Source organism: Protobothrops mucrosquamatus, unplaced genomic scaffold (assembly GCF_001527695.2).
Source record: "Protobothrops mucrosquamatus isolate PMUCROS unplaced genomic scaffold, P.Mucros_1.0 scaffold1980, whole genome shotgun sequence".
NCBI lineage: Eukaryota > Metazoa > Chordata > Lepidosauria > Squamata > Viperidae > Protobothrops > Protobothrops mucrosquamatus.
Window position 1 is genome coordinate 29717 of NW_015388096.1, and position 21075 is coordinate 50791.

Consider the following 21075-nt stretch of genomic DNA (forward strand, 5'->3'; position numbering starts at 1 on the left):
TGTTCTGTCAGGAAGTTTCTCCTTAGTTCCAGGTTGCTTCTCTCCTTGATTAGTTTCCATCCGTTGCTTCTTGTCCTGCCTTCAGGCGCTTTGGAGAATAGCTTGACTCCCCCTTCTTTGGGGCAGCCCCTGAGATACTGGAAGACTGCTATCCTGTCCCCCCTCGTCCTTCTCTTCATTAAACTAGACATACCCAATTCCAGCAACCGTTCCTTATATGTTTTAGCCTCCAGTCCCCTGATCATCTTTGTTGCTCTTCTCTGCCCTCTTTCTAGAGTCTCAACATCTTTTTTACATCGTGGTGACCAAAACTGGATGCAGGATTCCAAGTGTGGCCTTACCAAAGCCTTGTAAAGTGGTATCAACACTTCACGTGATCTTCATTCTATCCCTCTGTTAATGCAGCCTAGCACTGTGTTGGCCTTTTTGGCAGCTGCCGCACACTGATTGCTAGGAACATAAATCCTTCCATCCTCCACCATTCAGTCAGAACTGAAGAAGCTTCTTGGAGGAGAAGTGAAAAGTCATCAAGGAAAAAACCAAGTCCTTGAAAAGGCACCTTTGGGACAATCATCACCCGGATGACTAGGAATCTTCATCGACACACACAAAAGCGTTTCAGTTTGAGATCTTTTGGTGGAATTTGTAAATGTTCCTTTTGGATATTTCATTTCAGAGCTGATTTTCTTATGTGGAGGTCAAGTAAAACTAGATCTTGCAATGTCGGTCATTCCAAATTAGATATGAAAACAGGGCCAGTGTGATCTGATTTTTGAGACAGATCCTTTCGATCTTTCCAGTGCGTCAGCTCTTCAACAGTAGAACAGATTGTCTTGGGAGGCTGCAGACTCTTCTTCCTCTGGAGTATTATTATTATTATTAATAATAATAATAATAAAGTTGGAAGGGACCTTGGAGGTCATCTAGTCCAACCCCCTGCTCAGGCAGGAAACCCTATACCATTTCAGACAAATGGCTGTCCAGTCTCTTTTTTAAGCAGAGGCTGGACAGAATTTGGCACGGATTCAGCAGTTGACACTAGTCCTGCAGTTCTTATAATGACATTAACCCTTTAAAAAAAAAACCCCACTGTGTTTCTCTGTGGTGTTTAAGAAATTTAATAAATTAAAAAAAAGAGACCACATTACAGACCAAAGCTTTCAAGAACAAAATAACATACAGTAAAAATCCACCGTTTAAACGAGTGTGGATATAAATATCGTAAATTAGACAATGCTTAAACACCTTTACCACATTATTTTATCGTATTCTCACTCCTTCCGATGCTTTCTCCTGGGTAATTTGGCTTCAGTTATTTTATTTATTATTTCATTTTTCTTAGACAAGAAGAAAAGAGCCAGCCCAGGAGATTCAGACAAGATAAAAGGGAAGAACTGGCATCCCGCCTATATGACTTTTGGCTTGAATACCTGAATACCTGAAAGCAGGCAGTTTGGTAAATAAGTACGAAGAACCCAAAATAAGCAAACTTAACGTGAAGAAACAGGTAGTCGGTGTAACTTTTAATACGGGTTAAAAACCATGCTTTTCTTAACTTTCAGCATGTGGCTCGAATGCTAGGCAGGCTACTTACATTACGGCTTATTTGCTAGTCGTTGCCTCTACTTGACTCAGAGAAGGGATGCTCAATTTTGCTTAAAGGGAGCGTTCAGTTTCCAGTCTTTCGAGGGGGGGTCTTCTCTGGTCTTCAGAGAATATGAAACCTGGGTCCTGCAGTCACTATAATGTCAGCGTAAGGAGCTGATTGGGCCACCTCGATCGCTCGCTGTTTCTGTAGAACCAGCAAGCTGTAGAAGCTCTCCGCCACGTCTTTCTTGCTCTGGTTCTCGCAGAGGGAGAGAAAGCTGAACGATTTTGCTCCTTGCTGTTCAAAGTGCTGCGAGGGAGAACAAAACAAAATAAGTAACTAAGACAGGTGTGTTACGAGCGGAGGCTAATTCTGTATCTGAAGTGGACAATAAGCAGCTTTATGAGAGAAGCGGTGTCCTTTTTGCAGTTAATAATAATAATAATAATAATAATAGTAGTAGTAGTAGTAGTGGTAGTAGTAGTAGTAGTAAAGTAAGAGGCGTCTTGGGTGCAATCCCAAAACAGCTGGAGCACCACTTTAACACCATCATTGGCATTGACAAATTCGTCATTAGTCAATTGCAAAAGGCGGCCTTACTAGGAACTGCTTCCATCCTGCGACGATATCTGTAATACCATCAAATAATATCTGTAATACCACATCTGCCTATCCCAGGTCCTTGGTAAGGACTCGATAGGTAGACAAAATGCCAAATCCAGTCTAAACATCTGGCTGACTGTGCGACGATCCATAATAATAATAATAATAGTAAAGTTGGAAGGGACCTTGGAGGTCATCTAGTAGTCCAACCCCCTGCTCAGGCAGGAAACCCTATACCATTTCGGACAAATGGCTGTTCATACAGATCAAGTGCTGGAGAAGACTCCTGCAAGTCCCCTGGACTGCAAGGCGATCAAGCCGGTCAGTCCTAGAGGAGATCAACCCTGACTGCTCTTTAGAAGGCCAGATCCTGAAGTTGAAACTCAAGGACTTTGGCCACCTAATGAGAAGGAAGGACTCACTGGAGAAGAGCCTGATGCTGGGAAAGATGGAGGGCAAGAGAAGAAGGGGACGACAGAGAAGGAGGGGGCTGGATGGCATCACAGAAGCAGGAGGCGTGAGCTTCAATGGACTCCAGAAGATGGTAGAGGACAGGAAGGCCTGGAGGAACGTTGTCCATGGGGTCGCGATGGGTCGGACACGACTTCGCAACTAACAACAGCAACAGATCAAGAACTGTTGATAGGAAAATGAATAGAGAGTCTAAGATGATAGAACCGATCTGCAGAACTGGAAACACAGTCCTATGTTGCCAAGCGTGTATCCACAAGGGACAATCCACTAGCTAAATCCGCTCGTATCCTCTGGTCCTTCCGGAAGAGCCTGAAGAATTGGCTCTGCCTATTGGTTTGGAGCCCAGAAGGGGGTGTTCCATTCTGGAGAGGGCTACTAACTTAGATGATCCATCTCCATCCTGTTTATGCCTTGGTCCAGTCTGCTCTCCATTTGAATGTTCTAATTTGTAATGCTTAACGTTTTAATATTTTTGTCCTAATTGTATTAAGTAGCTTATGATGCTTCTTTTTTTAATGTTTTATTGATTTTCTAATTTTACATTTAAGTGTTTATAAAAAGCAATGTGGCAGCTGAGTTAATCCATAATTCAATGACATACAAGTATCTTTAGTACAAGTCTCAAACTACCACATTAAAGAACTAATGCAATTCTTATTGTATCAATTAAATAAAAATAACATTCTTACATTTATCAATAATTTTTTAGCTTATACATATCCTGGTTATTTTGACACTCAGTCTTTATAGGCAATCAATGTCCTAATTCGTTTGTCCCAATTTTCAGTTTCCCATTCATATTTAAATTTAACATTTAATATTTATAATTTCCAAGTTTTAAGTAACCAAAGTTCCCTTTACCCCAATTCATCACAAAGTCTAATATTCAGGATACACGTCTTAAGCTTATGATGCTTCTTATGTACAGGTAGTGCTCAACTTATGACCACAACTGAGCCCAAAATTTCTGTTGCCAAGCAAGGCAGATGTTAAGTGACTTTTGTCCCGTCTGATGACTTTTCTTGCCACTTCTTGTTTAGTGAATCACTGCAGTAGTTCAGTCAGTAACATGGTTGTTAGGTGGATCTGGCTTCCCTGTTGACTTTGCGTGTCACAAGGTTGCAAAAGGTCACGTGACCCCAGGACATTGCGACTATAGCAATAGCCCTTAGACTTATATACCGCTTCACAATACTTTACAGACCTCTCTAAATAGTTTAGAGCCAGCATATGGCACCCAACAATCTGGGCCTTCATTTTACTGACCTCGGAAGGATTAATGGGTGAGTCAACCCTGAGCCAGTCAGGATCGAACTCTTGGCAGTGGGCAGAGTTAGAGTTCTAACCCAGAGGTCACCAACTTTTCTTGGTTGGCGGACCGGAGGAAAAGGGAGGGGGAAGCATTATACGTGCGTGTACAGGTGCATGCGTGCGCACGGGGCGACGAGCATGCACGTGATGCAAACGGGGCGGGGCTAGTGCTTGCATGATACTCGCTAGCCCTGCCCGTTCTTGTGCACAGCACTTGCTGCACCCCGAAGCACGGCGTCGGCCCATTTTCGCGCATCGAGGTGTGGCGGCATCCCATTTTTGCACTGAGGCGTGGCATTGGCCCATTTTTGTGTCCCCTTTTTGCATCCCGCAGCATGGCAACATCACATTTTTGCACCCCATGGCATGGCAGCATCCCGTTTTTGCACCCCAAGGCGTGGCATTGGCCTGTTTTTGCACCGTGCGGCATCCTGTTTTCATGCCCCGTGGCGCTAGCACGAGTGGGTGTGTGTGCAAGCACACTGGCCAGCCTGTCCCATGGTCCGGTGGCCAGCAGCCCACAGCCGACTACTGGGCCGCGGCCCACAGGTTTTGGGACCCCTGTTCTAATCACTGTGCCACCACGGTTCCATCATAACTGTCGTGAATACAAGCAGTTGCCAAGCGTCTAAATTCAGATCGCATGACCATGTAGATGCTGCAACGGTCATGAGTGTGAAAAATGGTCCCAGCTCACTTTTTTGGTGCCGTTGTAACTTTGAATGGTCACTAAATGAACTGTTGAGAACCATCTGTACTTTCTGCTGTGTAATTGGCAGGGATGGATCGCAAGTCAGATGGAACCTGCTTTGCGAGGAAGTAGAAGTGGAAAGAATTGGGGGCGACAAAATGGCTTTATCCTATCTGAAGCCAACAAGACCCACAGATTATGTAAATGTGGGGTTTATTATAATGAACCCTGGGCAAAAAGCTATTTGCCAATAGGGATGTTAATGAAATGCAGAGCCTAATTCCACTTATCCCTGGCTCAAACCAACCACAACATTTATTAAGTCCCAACGACGGTGCTGTTTCACATACTCGGTTAAGAAAAGTTAAGTTGTCCATACTTGTACCATCTTTTTCACTCTTATTCTGACACTGTCTAAGTAAGATGATTGGCAGGGATTGGGAACAAATGCAAGAGAGTAGGATATGGGACATCAAAGCTCAGGCTGGTATATAGGTTGTCCTCAACTTGCCATCGTTCATTTAGCGACCATTCAAAGTTACAACGGCACTGAAAAAAGTGCCATATAACCGTTTTCCACACTTATGACTGCTGCAGCGCCCTTATGGTCACTTGATCACAATTCGGGCAATTGAATCATATTTCTGACGGTCCTGAGGTCAGGTGATCCCCTTTTGCGACCTTCTGACAAAGTCAATGGGGAAGCCAGATTCTCTTAACAAACTGTGTTACTACCTTAACAACTGCACTGGATTCACTGAACAACGATGGGCGAGAAAGATTGTGAAATGGGGGAAAACTCACTTAACCACCATCTTGCTTAGCAACAGAAATTTTGGGCTCCGTTGTTGAGGGTTAAATGTAGTTTTTCTACCAATCTGAAGATCATTTCAGCTGAATATTGAGGAAAGGATAGTGCAAGTCAGCTGTTGTTGTTGTTAGTTGTGAAGTCGTGTCCGACCCATCACGACCCCATGGACCACGTTCCTCCAGGCCTTCCTGTCCTCTACCATCTTCTGGAGTCCATTGAAGCTCACGCCTCCTGCTTCAGTGACTCCATCCAGCCACCTCCTTCTCTGTCATCCCCTTCTTCTCTTGCCCCCCATCTTTCCCAGCATCAGGCTCTTCTCCAGGGAGTCCTTCCTTCTCATTAGGTGGCCAAAGGACTTGAGTTTCCACTTCAGGATCTGGCCTTCTAAAGAGCAGTCGGGGTTGACCTCCTCTAGGACTCGCAGGAGTCTTCTCCAGCACCAGAGTTCAAAGGCCTCCATTCTTTAGTGCTCAGCCTTTCTTATGGTCCAACTTTCACAGCCATACATTGCCACTGGGAAAACCATGGCCTTGACTGTACACACTTTTGTTGGCAGGGTGATGTCTCTGCTTTTTCGTATGCTGTCTAGATTTGCCATAGTTTTCCTCCCCAGGAGCAAGCGTCTTTTAATTTCTTGGCCGCAGTCCCCATCTGCGGTGATCTTGGAGCCCAGGAAGATAAAATCTGTCACTACCTCCATTTCTTCCCCATCTATTTGCCAGGAATTGAGAGGGCCTGATGCCATGATCTTGGTTTTCTTAATGTTGATTTTCAGTTCAGGAAAATTAGGATAAGGATAAGTCACCAGCCGTTTAGGAATAAGAGCAGGCTAGAATTATGGGCTGGTAAAAATGATAAAAGACCTTAACATGATGTTGGATTATATTTCTAAAACACGCTATCTGCCACTTCACGAAGAGCTTTGGCTTGAGCCTGGGGCACAGCAAAGAGGATAATTTTACAGAAACCTATCCTCTGATTTCAAGGAACAAATTCTGGAGATGCATCTGTTTTTGAAAAGTCTTTGCGGCTTAACATGTGAAGATGAACCATTTATTAAATGGTTCGAGATTGAATCATGTGCTTAGATATTGAATTTATGTTTATTAATATGTTCATGGATTTTATATCGGTCTTTTCTCTCACCGTTTCTGCCTTTTCCCAATTCACATTTGTTTTAATCGCTATAGTACATTTACGGTTTTTCCATTATTTTATGTGTGTGTGTATTCATTCTATTTATGTTGTTTTCTATATTTTATTATTAACAATAATGATTAAAACTAGAAAGAAAGGTTTATTATAGTCTATTATATCTTACCCGGAAAGTATTTAATAGTTTTAGTGTTCTCTTACTTCTTCTTTGTTCTTCGTAGTCCAAATTACATGTCTGATATCCCTATATCACAGATTAAAACAATCACTTAGTTGTAAAATTCATCGGAACGATAATAAAAGGAAGCATAAAAAATAAAGCATAGACGTATGTCATTAATGTCTTCCCAAATCTTGTGACTGTCTTCTAGTTAGCATTCTCTCTAGGAAATTTCACTATGAATCGTCAACAAAGATGATTAGGGGACTGGAGGCTAAAACATATAAGGAACGGTTGCTGGAATTGGGTATGTCTAGTTTAATAAAGAGAAGGACGAGGCGGGACATAATAAAGAGAAGGACAGTCTTCCAGTATCTCAGGGGCTGCCCCAAAGAAGAGGGAGTCAAGCTATTCTCCAAAGCACCTGAAGGCAGGACAAGAAGCAACGGATGGAAACCAATCAAGGAGAGAAGCAACATGGAACTCAGGAGAAACTTCCTGACAGTTAGAACAATTAACCAGTGGAACCACCTGCCTCCAGAAGCGGTGAATGTGCCAACACTGGAAGTTTTTAAGAAGAGACTGGACAGCCATTTGTCCGAAATGGTATAGGGTTTCCTGCCTGAGCAGGGGGTTGGACTAGATGACCTCCAAGGTGCCTTCCAACTTTATGATTATTATTATTATTATTATTTGTTCTACATAACTGATTTGGCAAACCGGGCTACATAACTAAATTTCCCATACTTCAATAAAGTTGATTAAATGTATCAGTACAAATGTCCATACAACATAGAAGTATCAGAGACGTTATTTACTTTTTTTGAAACTATATCTGGTTATCCTTAAAGGGCTTTTTTAAAAAAAATAATAATAATGAAATAGCTTACAACACAATGAGCAAAGGATAATGCAAATCACATTCAAATCAAAAATACAAATTAAATTTTATTATTCCATTGATATTACCAGCTGATCAAAAAAAAAANAATAAAGTTGATTAAATGTATCAGTACAAATGTCCATACAACATAGAAGTATCAGAGACGTTATTTACTTTTTTTGAAACTATATCTGGTTATCCTTAAAGGGCTTTTTTAAAAAAAATAATAATAATGAAATAGCTTACAACACAATGAGCAAAGGATAATGCAAATCACATTCAAATCAAAAATACAAATTAAATGTTATTATTCCATTGATATTACCAGCTGAGCAAAAAAAAAAAAAAAATCCTAAGAAAGCAGCCCGGTTGCCATTCTGCTCTTGCACCATTCACAACCTCTCGGCCACCCTCCCTATGCGTACTTCTCCCTGACCCACATGAATAGAATAGAATACAGCTGGAAGGGATCTTGGAGGTCTTCTAGTCCAGCCCCCTGCTCTACCTACACCGTCTCAGACAGGTGAATGGCCAGCCTCTTCTTAAAAACCTCCAGTGATGGAGCGCCCACGATTTCTGGTGGCAGGCTGTTAATTGTCCTCACTGTCAGGAAGTTTCTCCTTAATTCCAGGTTGCTTCTCTCCTTGATCAGTTTCCAACCATTGTTTCTCATCCTTCCCTCTGGTGCTCTGGTGAACAACCTAACCCCTCTTCTTTGTGGCAGCCCCTCAAATACTGGAACGCTGCTATCGCGTCTCTCCTAATTCTTCTTTTCTTTAGACTAGTCAAACCCAAGTCCCGCAGCTGTTCTTCGTATGTTTTAGTCTCCAGGCCTTGGATCATCTTAGCTGCTCTTCTCTGAATTTTTTCCAGTTTCTCAACATCTTTTTTGTGATATGGTGACCAAAATTGGCTGCAGTATTCCAGGTGTGGCCTTACTAGGTATCTCTTATGCACCAATGTGCATCGTCCTCAACCTGTACCCCTCACCTTACCCTGATCTATGCTGTACCTTTCCCACACCCTTTTGCACACATCTCCTGTACCGCTCTTGTGCACTCCCATACACCATCCCCATCCTCTGCCCTTCCCCTCCCTTCCTCCCCCGTCTAGCAGCAGTCACCTGCCTGCAGGGCCAGGGTCTTGTTATTTCCTGCCGGCTTCCCCACTGACTTTGGTTGTGGGGAAGCGATCAGGAAGTTGCGTTGCCTAACGACAGTGGGATTCAGTGAACGATGGTAACTGGGATTGCAAGTACTGCCATTGCTAAAGTTAAGTGATGATGGAAAGAGGGGATATGGAGAGGTATGTGGGCTGGGGAGACTTAGCCCAGCGATTGGAGATCTTCCCTGCTGGTGTCTCCTTTTGAGTTTCTGGGGAAGCCGGCAGGGAAAGTTGCAAATGGTGATTTTGTGATCTTAGGCGCGCTTGGCAATTGGTTGTGAAAATGGGTTGCCAAACACCATAGATCGCGGTCATGTGACTGCGGGGATGCTGGGATAGCCAGAGATTCAAGGAGCGGACATTTAGTGGTGTCTTAACTTCCAACGGCCACTGAATGAACGATTGTAAATCGAGGACTAGCTAGAAGTGAAAGATCTTTGAAATAGATATATATATTTTTCTCATTCGGAAAAGAGTAGTATTATAAGTAGGTTAACCTTCCCCCTGGGTCCATTGTCCAGATTCAGATTGTCCCACAAGTGTTACATGGTCACTATTCTCCAGGGAAGAAGGTTAGATGATTGTAAACATTACATTTTCCAAGACAGCTTGCTCGTTCTCGGATTCTTGTCGTACCGAAGATGGCAAGAGGTCATCGGACCAAGCAAATACTTCATTAACCGATTCCTGGTATTAAAAGAAGAGGGGGGAAAAGTGGATCGGTGCCAGCTCTGCTCTGTTCTGCTCCTGTGTTTATTATTCTGCAGCAAATGAATTGTTAAAATGGAGTCTGTATTTCTCCGCTGAATGTTATACTTCACAAAAAAAAAAGAAAAAAGAAAAAGAAATAATGAGAAAATAATGGAAGAGGAAAGTGAAAAACATGACATCCTATTGCTGTGGTGGCGAACCTATGGCACGGGTGCCAGAGGTGGCACACAGAGCCCTCTCTGTGGGTACGCGCGCCATCGCCCCAGTCCTAGGCCTTCAGCTGGGTTTTATAAAACCTTTTCGCTTTAGGCCTCCGCCGCCGTGTGCAAAAAAAAAAAAAAAAAGGGTCAATCAGTCAATTTCAACTTCTCGCGGGAAAAAAAAAGATCTCGCAAAGTTGGAATTGATTGATTGAACTTTTTAGTCCCATCCAGTCTGCCGTTACCACCGCAGCCACGCCCACTCAATGGGCCATGCCCACCCAGCACCTGACGATACATGTGGGTTTTGGGTTGCAGTTTGGGCACTCGGTCCCTAAAAGGTTTGCCATCATTGTCCTATTGCAAACAATTCTGTGTTTCGGGCAATTCTTAATTGGAAACACAAAATATTATGACTTCTTTTTTTCTCTGAGACCCTTCACACCCCTAAAAATTCTCCTTCAGTATACTGAGGGTTGAACTGAAGCTATGAAATCCCCATTGAACTGGATAGCTTATCACCTCACTGGATAAATTGAGATCAAATTTTATCTTTTAATCCAACCACAGGATTCACATCATGAAAAAACAGGGCTAGAAGAGCCATATTCCTGCAGGCAAATCAGATATAAATCCCATTTATCTGGGCATTTGTGAATGAAATGATATAGTCCATAATATTTATGAACTGTGTCTTTACCAAATTTACATTTTAACTGTGGCTCATCATTGTTATAAATGTTAATGTTGTAAGTCATCAGGAATTATGCTTTGGTATGAGAAAAGCTATAAATAGATACTTTAGTAAGTAAATATAAATAAGTGATCATTTAAGTGACAGTACCCAGATGAGCTTGTGATCTCTAAAAGTTAAGCAGGGAAGGATTTGGCTAATATTTGTAAAAATACTAATCAAATAGGAATATCAGGACCTGGAAAGTTTGAAAGTCAAAAATATAACCGTCTCACTCCTGTTCAAGAGTGTGATGGAATTTTAGACATCTGGGATGTTAATTATTAACATTTTAGAAGGTTTAGGAGGAGGAAGCTGTAATTTGTCAAGCCCAGTTTACCCATTTTGATGGAAATACACCTATTGCTTAAACTTATTAAAGCTTAATTTGTTCTGAAAGTACTTACCATAGTTTTAGAAACTGTATTATCATCCCTTTTGTTTCTGCCGCTTTGTAACACAGATTCTGTTTGGGGATAATTTGTGTCCTGCGGTATATTTAAACTTTCTGCTATTGATAGTTCTATATTGATAATAAAAGAAAGAAGTTAAATTCTTGCCCAATGTACTTACCAATTAATTGCCATTAGCGATAAATAATCATTTGCATATAATCTCAGCTTATACTATTTAAGTTTTGAAATTTCCAATATGTCCAAATTGCAGTTCACCATATTCTGGTCAAACATTTAAGGTTTTTTTTTCCCCACAAAGCAATGAGGTACCACTTATGAGGTCTTTATTCCCATCATCTTTACTAGATAGAAAAGGATGTAAAACAAATGCACTAAAAATGTAAAGAAAAATGTGAATGATTTCAATTTAACAACTAATGCAATAATAATAATAATAATAATAATAATAATAATAATAATAATAATAATAATAATAATAATAAAAATAATAAAAATAATAAAAATAATAAAAATAATAATAATAATAGTAAAGTTGGAAGGGATCTTGAAAGTCATCTAGTCCAACCCCCTGCTCAGGTAGGAAGCCCTATACCATTTCGGACAAATGGCTGTCCAGTCTCTTCTTAAAAACTTCCAGTGTTGGACCATTCACCGCTTCTGGAGGCAGGTTGTTCCACTGGTTAATTGTTCTCACTGTCAGGAAGTTTCTCCTTAGTTCTAGGTTGCTTCTCTCCTTGATCAGTTTCCATCCGTTGCTTCTTGTCCTGCCTTCAGGCGCTTTGGAGAAGAGCTTGACTACCTCTTCTTTGGGGCAGCCCCTGAGATACTGGAAGGCTGCTATCATGTCCCCCCTCGTCCTTCTCTTCGTTAAACTAGACATCCCCAATTCCAGCAGCCTTTCCTTATATGTTTTTAGCCTCCAGTCCCCTAATCATCTTTGTTGCTCTTCTCTGTACTCTTTCTAAAGCCTCAACATCTTTTTTACATCGCGGTGACCAAAACTGGATGCAGTATTCCAAGTGTGGCCTTACCAAGGCATTGTAAAGTGGTATTAACACTTCACGTGATCTTGATTCTATCCCTGTTAATGCAGCCCAGCACTGTGTTGGCCTTTTTGGCAGCTATATTTTTGTTAGCCATAAGCTAGCCCCCACCCCTTCTCCTGGTACCACTTCAAGATACTTTTTGTAAAAAAAAAAAGTTCTTCAATCTTTTATTTCGAAAATTATCCTCAGTTGTAGTTTTATCTTCTTTAGGTAAACATGACCCCACCCCTAGCTACTTTGGGATATTTTATTCACATTGGCTTTGTAGATTTAATTATATTTCTGTATTCCTTTAGATGCTCTTAAAACTGATCTAAATTGAAGAGAAGGTTGATAGATCCTATTTTTTTATTAAAATATAAGCTTTATTTTGCCTTAAAAATGGACATAATTCTTTGAATTAACATAAAGATGTAACCCTTGCTACAGGTAGTCCTTGATTTAAGACAGATCACTTAGTGACTGTTTGAAGTTACGATCTATCTGAAAAAGAGAACATGACCCAAATCTGAAATTGTGATGGTTGGCTCCCCCTCCTCACAGTCATGTGACCACACTTTGGGAGCTTGGCAACACAGCCGCATTTATGACTGCTTGCAAGATCCTGTGGTCACTTGACAGCATTTTATGACAGTTTTGTGGAACACTAGCGCTTACTTCCAGTTTTGGGCAAAACCAAGTCCACAGCAAACAATGGACTTGCACTTATGACTGCCATGCTTGCTTAACGACGGCAAAAATGGTCACGTAACCAAACCGTGTATCTAGCATTATAGCAACAGCACTTAGCACAAGACTTATGTACTGCTTCATAGTGCTTTACAGCCCACTCTAAGCAGTTTACAGAATCAGCCTCTTGCCCCCAACTATCTGGGTCCTCATTTTACCAACTTCAGAAAGATGGAAGGCTGAGTCAGCCTTCAGTCAGCCAGGATCGAACTCCAGGCTATGGGCAATTAGTCTGCAATACTGCAGATAGATAGATAGATAGATAGATAGATAGATAGATAGATAGATAGATAGATAGATAGATAGATAGATAGATAGATAGATAGATAGATAGATAGATAGATAGACAGACAGACAGACAGACAGACAGACATAGATAGATAGCACTTAGCAATAGCACTTAGACTTATGTACTGCTTCACAGGGCTTTACAGCCTTCTCTAAGCGGTTTTCAGAATCAGGCTCTTGCTCCCAACAATCTGGGTCCTCATTTTACCGGCCTCGGAAGGACAGAAGGCTGAGTCCACCTTGAGCCTTGTCAGAACCAAACATAAATCGTAATTATGATTTATGACCATAATGGGCAGGCTTCATTACAGTCATAACTCGAGAACTACCATGGGTATATTTGAGGACTTTCTGCTCTAGAGAAATACCAAATGTACAGGTATAGTATAGGGGGTACCTTGCTCAATAGTAATAACTGTGAGAGGGATCTCAGAGTCCTAGTGGACAATCCCTTAAATAGGAGCCAGCCGTGTGCTGCAGCTGCCAAAGAAGCCAACACAGTGCTAGGCTGCATTAACAGAGGAATAGAATCAAGATCACGTGAAGTTTTAATACCACTTTACAATGCCTTAGTAAGGCCACACTTGGAATACTGCATCCAGTTTTGGTCACCACGATGTAAAAAAGATGTTGAGACTCTAGAAAGAGTGCAGAGAAGAGCAACAAAGATGATCAGGAGACTGGAGGCTAAAACACACAAAGAACGGTTGCTGGAATTGAGTGATCGAGGTCACTGGATGATTTTGGGCAAGTCTCTCTCAGCCCAATCAATCACGCAGTTTGTTGCGAGTATAAAATTCAAAGAAACATTGGTAAACTACCTTAAGACCACAAAGAAGAAGAGGTAAGCAATTACAGGTAGTCCTCAAATTACAACCATGCATGTGTTTTTCACACGACTGTTGCAGCATCCCCCATGGTCACATAATCAAAATTGGCAACTCATATTTATGAGAATTGCAGTGTCCTGGGGTCACCTTCTGAGACCTCCTGATAAGTAAAATCAATGGGGAAGCCAGATTCACTTAACAACCGTTATATATTCAAGATGGACAGTATTTAATATTTATTTGCTACGTATATGTAGGGATGTGGGTCTATACATATGTTGTTCATAGTATGTTTAGGTGTGCGTCATGTATGTGTCTCACTTTGAGAGCGGGCAACTAAATTTCATTTTTGATGTGTGCCGTTGTGCCCACAGTAAAAAAATGACAATAAATGTTATCTTATCTTATCTTATCTTATCTTATCTTATCTTATCTTATCTTATCTTATCTTATCTAACCAAGTTACTAACTTAACAACTGCTTAGCAACAGAAAGTTTGCGTTCAGTTGTGGTCATAAGTCAAGGACTACCTATATGATATTAAAGAGTTATAGGGGGGGGAATCTAAAGTCCTGCCTTGGGCACTTTGTTGTTTGCTTCTTTCTTCAGTCTCTTGCTGCCATTTTTTTCTTCCATTCTTCAGACACTTAGCATACAGCTGCAAAAAAAACCCCACAAACTAACATCAGGCAATTTGATAAGTCTTAACATTGCTTGAGCTATTTGTGGTTACAGAAAGCTTTCTAGGGCTACTCAGCAGCGTTTAATTCATAATTAAATATATTGTCTAGGTATAGAACTGTCAAGTTATTTCAAATGTGAGCCTTCACGTGAGCTGTACTCTATTTTTTTTTTTAGCGTTGCCAAGAAGCCCTTTATTGCTCTACAAAGTGATCCCTCTATCAGCCAGATCAATTTAGAAACAGTTTGTTCCAGGAATCCATCAGTTAGGTTGCTGCTAGACCAAAGGTCCCCAACCTTTTGGGCACCAGGGACTGTTTTTTTCTAAAAAAAAAAAAACCCTGCAGGAACTAGTCCAGGCATTCACCAGGAGTCAAAAACTGTGTTGAAGGCACAAAAGAACTCCTCACTCCCCCAAAGTAGCAAATAGCCACCATTATGAGAAACTCTTCACTTGGTCCTTCACCTGCCCTCCACCCAACATTTAAATCTATGAAACCATCTAGGATGGTGAAGGCTTACACATGTTTAGTTTGTGTTATATAGCAATAATGAAAAGAGCATATAAGGGCGTAAATTTGTTACCCTCTGCAGATCTTCACTAAAGAAAGGTTGGGTGGGTCTGGTCAGAAGTTTGTCTACGCTACCCAACTCTTGTAAAATCATCAGCTTCCTTGTTGGAGGTGCAATATGCAAAGCGGTTAGCGTATCCTTGTAACTTGTAAGCTGCTTTTGCATGGTAGCTTTGCTGAGCTGCTTCACTGCGTCAACAAGTAACTTCCTTTTCCTTTTACTTCTTTGTTTCTTTAGGAGAGCTAGATACAAGACACATTCACAAATGACATGTTATATACCAAACAGGGAGTGCTAAGCAGATAATAATCACATCAGTGGTGGGATTCAAATATGTGAACAACCGGTTCTCTGTGTGGAGGCCTACTTTAGAATAGAATAGAATAGAATAGAATAGAATAGAATAACAGAGTTGGAAGGGACCTTGGAGGTCTTCTAGCCCAACCCCCTACTCAGGCAACAACCCCTATACCATTTCAGGTTTTCAAGGTTCTGATATGCTCTTTAACAATAAGATAGATTTCCAGTAAGTCTCGTGTTCTTCAGCTGGCTTACTTTAACAGCTGAAAACTGGACAATTAGATTTAGATTTATTATTGTAATTAATTATATTTTATTTTGAACTGTGTTTTGTATGTAAGTTAGGCAGTAGGCAAATGCTGCGAATAAATAAACGAACGAATGAATGTAACATAAGGACAATCTAAGGAAGACTAAGAGATGACCGCTTCTATTGAAAAAACTGTTTACAGTGAAATGCTTTTCTGGATTTGCCATCACTTCTATGTTGCATTTTTATTCACGACAGAAACAAATAATTCTAACCTGAATCAACAATAGGACAAAGAACAAAGCCGTCCTCCTCATTGCACAACAACGTTGTTTCATTAAGTTGGTGATTTCGTGTTTTATGTTTAGATGCAGCCTGGTCCAGATCAAAAGTAGGTCCTGCTGATTCAGACAGTCACAGAGTCAGGAGTATGATTCAGGTCGCTGAGTCCAATTTCTGTTCAGCAAGAGAATTCAGTGGAGCTCACCTTCAGGTTTAGCCTGTTTGGGACTTAATAACCTAAATGTCTTGCAGAGATATTTTCTTGATTCAAGACTAAAAGAATGGAATCAATTGTACCTATCATTTTTTTCCTGTCTGTCTGTCTATCTATCATCTATTAATCTATGAATTCATATCTATCTATCTATCTATCTATCTATCTATCTATCTATCTATCTATCTATCTATCTATCTGTCTGTCTGTCTGTCTGTCTGTCTGTCTGTCTGTCTGTCTGTCTGTCTGTCTGTCTGTCCGTCCGTCCGTCCGTCCGTCCGTCCGTCCGTCCGTCCGTCCATATCTATCTATCTATCTATCTATCTATCTATCTATCTATCTATCTATCTATCTATCTATCTATCTATCTATCTATCTATCTATCTATCTATCTATCTTTTTTTGTTCTGTCAATCATGTTTTCTGTCTGTCTGTCTATATCATTTTCTCTCTCCCATCTATCATTTTTCCCCTCTCCGCTGTCTCTTTTTCTCTCTGTTCTCTCACAAGAAATGACTCTGGGCCATGTACAACAATTTTCTTATGACCGTGTGGCTAAGAGCATGTCCTTTTTCACAGCAGTGGCCATGCTGTGGAGATCCCTCTGGAAATTTGTGTCACTTCACATACCAATGTTGGGTCTTGAAACCTGAGTGATTTAAGTTGGCTTCAGTATTATTAAAATATTGCTGCCTTATGTTTTTCAGACATTCTGTTGCTCTGTGTTTTGATTCTGGATTTCATCTGTTTTATTGCAAATCAGTTTTAAAGCCTTAGGATGGAAAAGTGGCTTACAGTAGAAGCAAATCTTTTGCTAATAAATTCAACAATTTTGTACTAGGTTTTTTTCACTGAAGAAACTCAAAGGAACTTTAAGGGGAAAAAAACCTTGCATGCATCTGTTGAATTAGAACTAATCAAGAAATATGACTGCATCTATTCAGGGCTGAATTAAAGTCTTTAACTTTATTTATGGTTTTATAATGGTCGTGCTTTACTTAATTATTATTGATATGAATAGCTAATTCTCTTATTGTTAAGAAAAAAATGTTATACAGAAATTGCCACAGAAAGTTAGGCTTTTTTTGCTTTTCACTTATTCTAATCTTATTTACTCTCAAGTTTTTTTCCCTCATAGTAATTTATAAGTAAAAATAACAACTTACACATACGAACAAGCTGATTCTATGAGAGCTAATGCCACAATAAACACACTTAAAATTAAAATACAATAAACTCCAGCGTTGTATTTGCAGATACAAACTAATATAGTTATCTGTCTAGAAGTTTAATTTCTAGAAGCATTATTTCACACTAGTAAAACAGTTTAAAGTAAAGCAGCTATAAACTTACTTTTTCTGTTATCAATTGGATCTTTGTTGGGTAAAGGAAGTTCCTCTTCTATGTCAAATATTGCAAGGAGGCCATTCTGGTCAGTTCCAAGAACATCATCTTAAGAAAATAATTATAGTACATAAAATAAAAACCATTTTATGTACATAACTACATATTTTATACAGGTAGTCCTAGACCTAGACTTACAACTATTTGTTTAGTGACTGTTTGAAGTTACAATGACACTGAAAAAAGCAATTGATGACCAGTTCTTACAATTTATGCTGACTGTTGCAGGATCCCCATCATCGCAATATCAAAATTGGGAAGCAGGCACTGGGCAACTGGTATGTATTTATGACAGTTACTCTAGCCCACAGGTTGGCAACCTGCGGCTCCGGAGCCACATGTGGCTCTTTAACCCTTCCCCTGTGGCTCCCAGCCTCCTCTGCCATTTGCAGAGAGAGACAGAGAGAGGCACTTGCGCTTTGCTTCCCTTCTCTCTCTCTCTCTCTCTCTCTCTCTCTCTCTCTCTCTCTCTCTCTCTCTCTCTCTCTCTCTGTGTGTGTGTGTGTGTGTGTGTGTGTAGAAAAGACAGTGGCCTCTCCCTGTTTGACGAGCTGACAAGCTTACTGGGTGGGGCTCCTGCCTTGGCTGCGGTTCTGCAGGAAGCAGGAAGGACAGGAGAGAGCTAGCTAGCCCAGCTATGCTGGCTCAGGAATTCTGGGAGTTGAAGTCCATGAGTCATAAAAGAGCCGAGGTTGCCTCTCCCTGAGCTTGTTGGAGAACAGCTTGAAGCCAGCTTGCCAGGTGAGCAGAAGATCGGAGAGAGGGAGGGGGGGAGAGAAAGAGGGGGGGGGAGAAAAAGACAGAGAGAGAGGGAGGGAGAGAGAGGGGGGAGAGAAAGAGAGAGAGAGAGGGAGAGAAAGAGAGAGAGCGAGGGAGAGAGAGAGAGAGGAAAGAGAGAGAGAGAGAAAGAAAGAAAGAAAGAAAGAAAGAAAGAAAGAAAGAAAGAAAGAAAGAAAGAAAGAAAGAAAGAAAGAAAGAAAGAAAGAGAGTGGGGGAAGAGGACTGGCAGACCAAGGGCAGAGAGAGGGAGAGGGAGAGAGAAGGAGGGAGGGAGGGAGACAGAGACCCTTTTGACATCAAAAATGAAGATAATACTGCATATATCCTTTTTTACCTTTATGAGTGTGTGTGTGTGTGTGTGTGTGTGTAAAAAGATATATGCAGCGTTATCTTCATTTTAGATGTCAAAAGGGTTTTGCGGCTCCCTGTGTTTTGTTTTCGGTGGGAAATGGGTTCAAGTGGCTCTTTGAGTGTTTTGGGTTGCCTACCCCTGCTCTAGCCCAAGTCATGGGATCAACTTTTGAGACTTTCCCAGCTGGCTTCTGACAAGCAAAGTCAATGGGGGAAGCCAGTTTTGCTTAATGACCATATGATTCAGTTAACAACTGCAGTGATTTGCTTAACAACCACGGCAAAAGGACGTAAAATGGAGTACGACTCACTTAGCAACTGCCTTGCTCAGCAACAGAAATGTTGGGCTCAATTGTGACTGTAAGGCGAGGACTATGTAGAAAATGCAAAAGGCTTTACTAGAACATAACAAACTTACTAAACGTTTGGGGTAACTTATGCACATCTTAGAAAATCTACTGGTCAGCTATAGTTAGAGTGGATTTTGTTCATACTTACCAATCATATCTCTTCCAGCTCCTTCATCTCCAAATCCATCATACCCTAGTGCCATTTTGTCTCCAGTTAAATTCAAACAACTGTGATCAGCCAGGAGACTATTGGAACTATTTATTAAACTGTCACTGAAAAAGCTACCGTGCCTTGGAATTTCAATTTCGTCATCTGTGAGAGATACATATGCGTGACTCAGCTATGTTTATATATCTCGGACATACAATACTTTGCAGCGAGTTAAAATCAGTTGCTTATTAAAAATTGAACCCAGAACGCAACGTTTGAAAATGAAATTAAAAACCCTTTGTATTTTGTTTTACGAGGAAAAAAAGCTGCGGCCTCACTCACCAAAATTGACACCATTGAGAACAGTCTGCCCATAAAATTCTGTCAATGTGATGTCCTCAGTTTTGCTCTGGTGCAGTGTAAAATGTTGGGCGACCTCAATGGCCCTATTAGAAAAGGAAAAATAATGAAATATGGGATGATTTTATAAAAACAGTTTTGGGGGTAGGCAAAGGGAATAAACCTGCTCAAGAATATATGCTGTTTTGGAGGGGATAAGGGCACAATTGAAATATACTGTATATTGTTAGTTGTTATATGAGAAGAAATATAGGTAATAAAAATGGTCTCCAGAGGTGTGGGTGCACTGTAGTATTTGTATTTTATATTGTTTTTTATTTAGATTCATATGTGTTGTACTATTTGTATTATTTATATGTGTTGTATTATTTCTATTTGAATAAAATAAAAATTATTTAAAACATTTAAAAAAAAAGAAAGGATTTTAGGAGATGCTACATAACCGGACCATAACTTCCTACTTCAGAAAATGTATCCATTCAATATTTTAATATATTTGGTCCTAATTAAATTGCATTTCCACCGCCCTTAACTTACTACTCCATAGTACGATTAAGAAATGTTTAGTAGTACAGATTAACTAACAAGGGCTGCTTCAGTTACTACATTCAACTTTCTTTATCCCAAAAATATAGTTCAAGAATTAAAAATGAGCAATGTACAGGTAGTCCTCGACTTATGACCATAATTGGGTCCAACATATCTGTTGCTAAGTGAGACATTTGTTAAATGAGTTTTGCCTCATTTAACAATCTTTTTTGCCATAGTTGTTAAGAGAATCACTGTAGCTGTTAAGTTAGTAACACAGCTGTTAAGTAAAGATGGCTTCCCCATTGACTTTCTTTGTCAGAAGGTTGCAAAAAGTGATCACACGACCCTGGGGCAGGGCAACCTTCATAAGTACATGCCAGTTGCCAAGCCTCTGAATTTTGATCACGTGATCACGGGGATGCTTCAATAGCCGTAAGTGTTAAAAACGGTCATAAGTCACTTTTTTCAGGGCTGTTATAACTTCAAACGATCACTAAATGAATTGTTGTAAGTCAAAAACTATCTGTATTTTATCAGGTCTATCATTATTGTAAAAACATTACTCTGGACTATGAAAAAGTTTAAGAAAATCCAATTAATCCCCATGAAGGAAATTTAGTGCTCTCTGTGCTGTTCTGACCTATAGTAAATCTCGCCTGAGTAAGTGGATTGAAAGCAGAGAAGTGATCCCTTACAATCAAGTCATAACTATATAGAAAATAAGAGTTGTTTGATATTCAGGATGCTGAGAGGGAGGGAAATGAGAGCAGAATGGAAAATGGCACTGAGAAAAGCTGTATTAAAGTGACAGATGAACTACAACTAGATCGAACTGTGGATTTGCCAGGCAAGGAGAGACAGTACTTCAAATTCATCGTCATAAAAAATAAAAGATATAATGGGAAAGGAACCATAGAGCAGTACAGTCCTTGACCTACGACCACAATTGAGCCCCACATTTTTGTTGCCGAGACCGTCGTTAAGTGAATTTTGCCCTATTTTACAAACTTCCTTGCCACAGTTGTGTTCAGTGAATCACTGCAGTAGTTCAGTGA

General features: G+C 40.4%; 1 protein-coding gene across 1 annotated transcript; it reads right to left on the bottom strand.

The window, feature by feature from the left end:
- Nucleotides 1–1610: 1610 nt before the first annotated feature.
- On the bottom strand, nucleotides 1611–20034 carry LOC114923121 (double-strand-break repair protein rad21-like protein 1). The gene is made up of 11 exons (XM_029285638.1): nucleotides 20030–20034; nucleotides 19472–19575; nucleotides 19127–19291; nucleotides 17447–17545; nucleotides 15873–15998; nucleotides 15060–15289; nucleotides 14370–14451; nucleotides 10892–11007; nucleotides 9435–9527; nucleotides 6800–6877; nucleotides 1611–1897 (listed from the first exon to the last, which is right to left on the bottom strand). The coding sequence occupies exons 1-11, from the start codon at nucleotides 20032–20034 to the stop codon at nucleotides 1709–1711; spliced, it is 1287 nt and encodes a 428-aa protein (XP_029141471.1). The 3' UTR covers nucleotides 1611–1708.
- Nucleotides 20035–21075: the final 1041 nt, after the last annotated feature.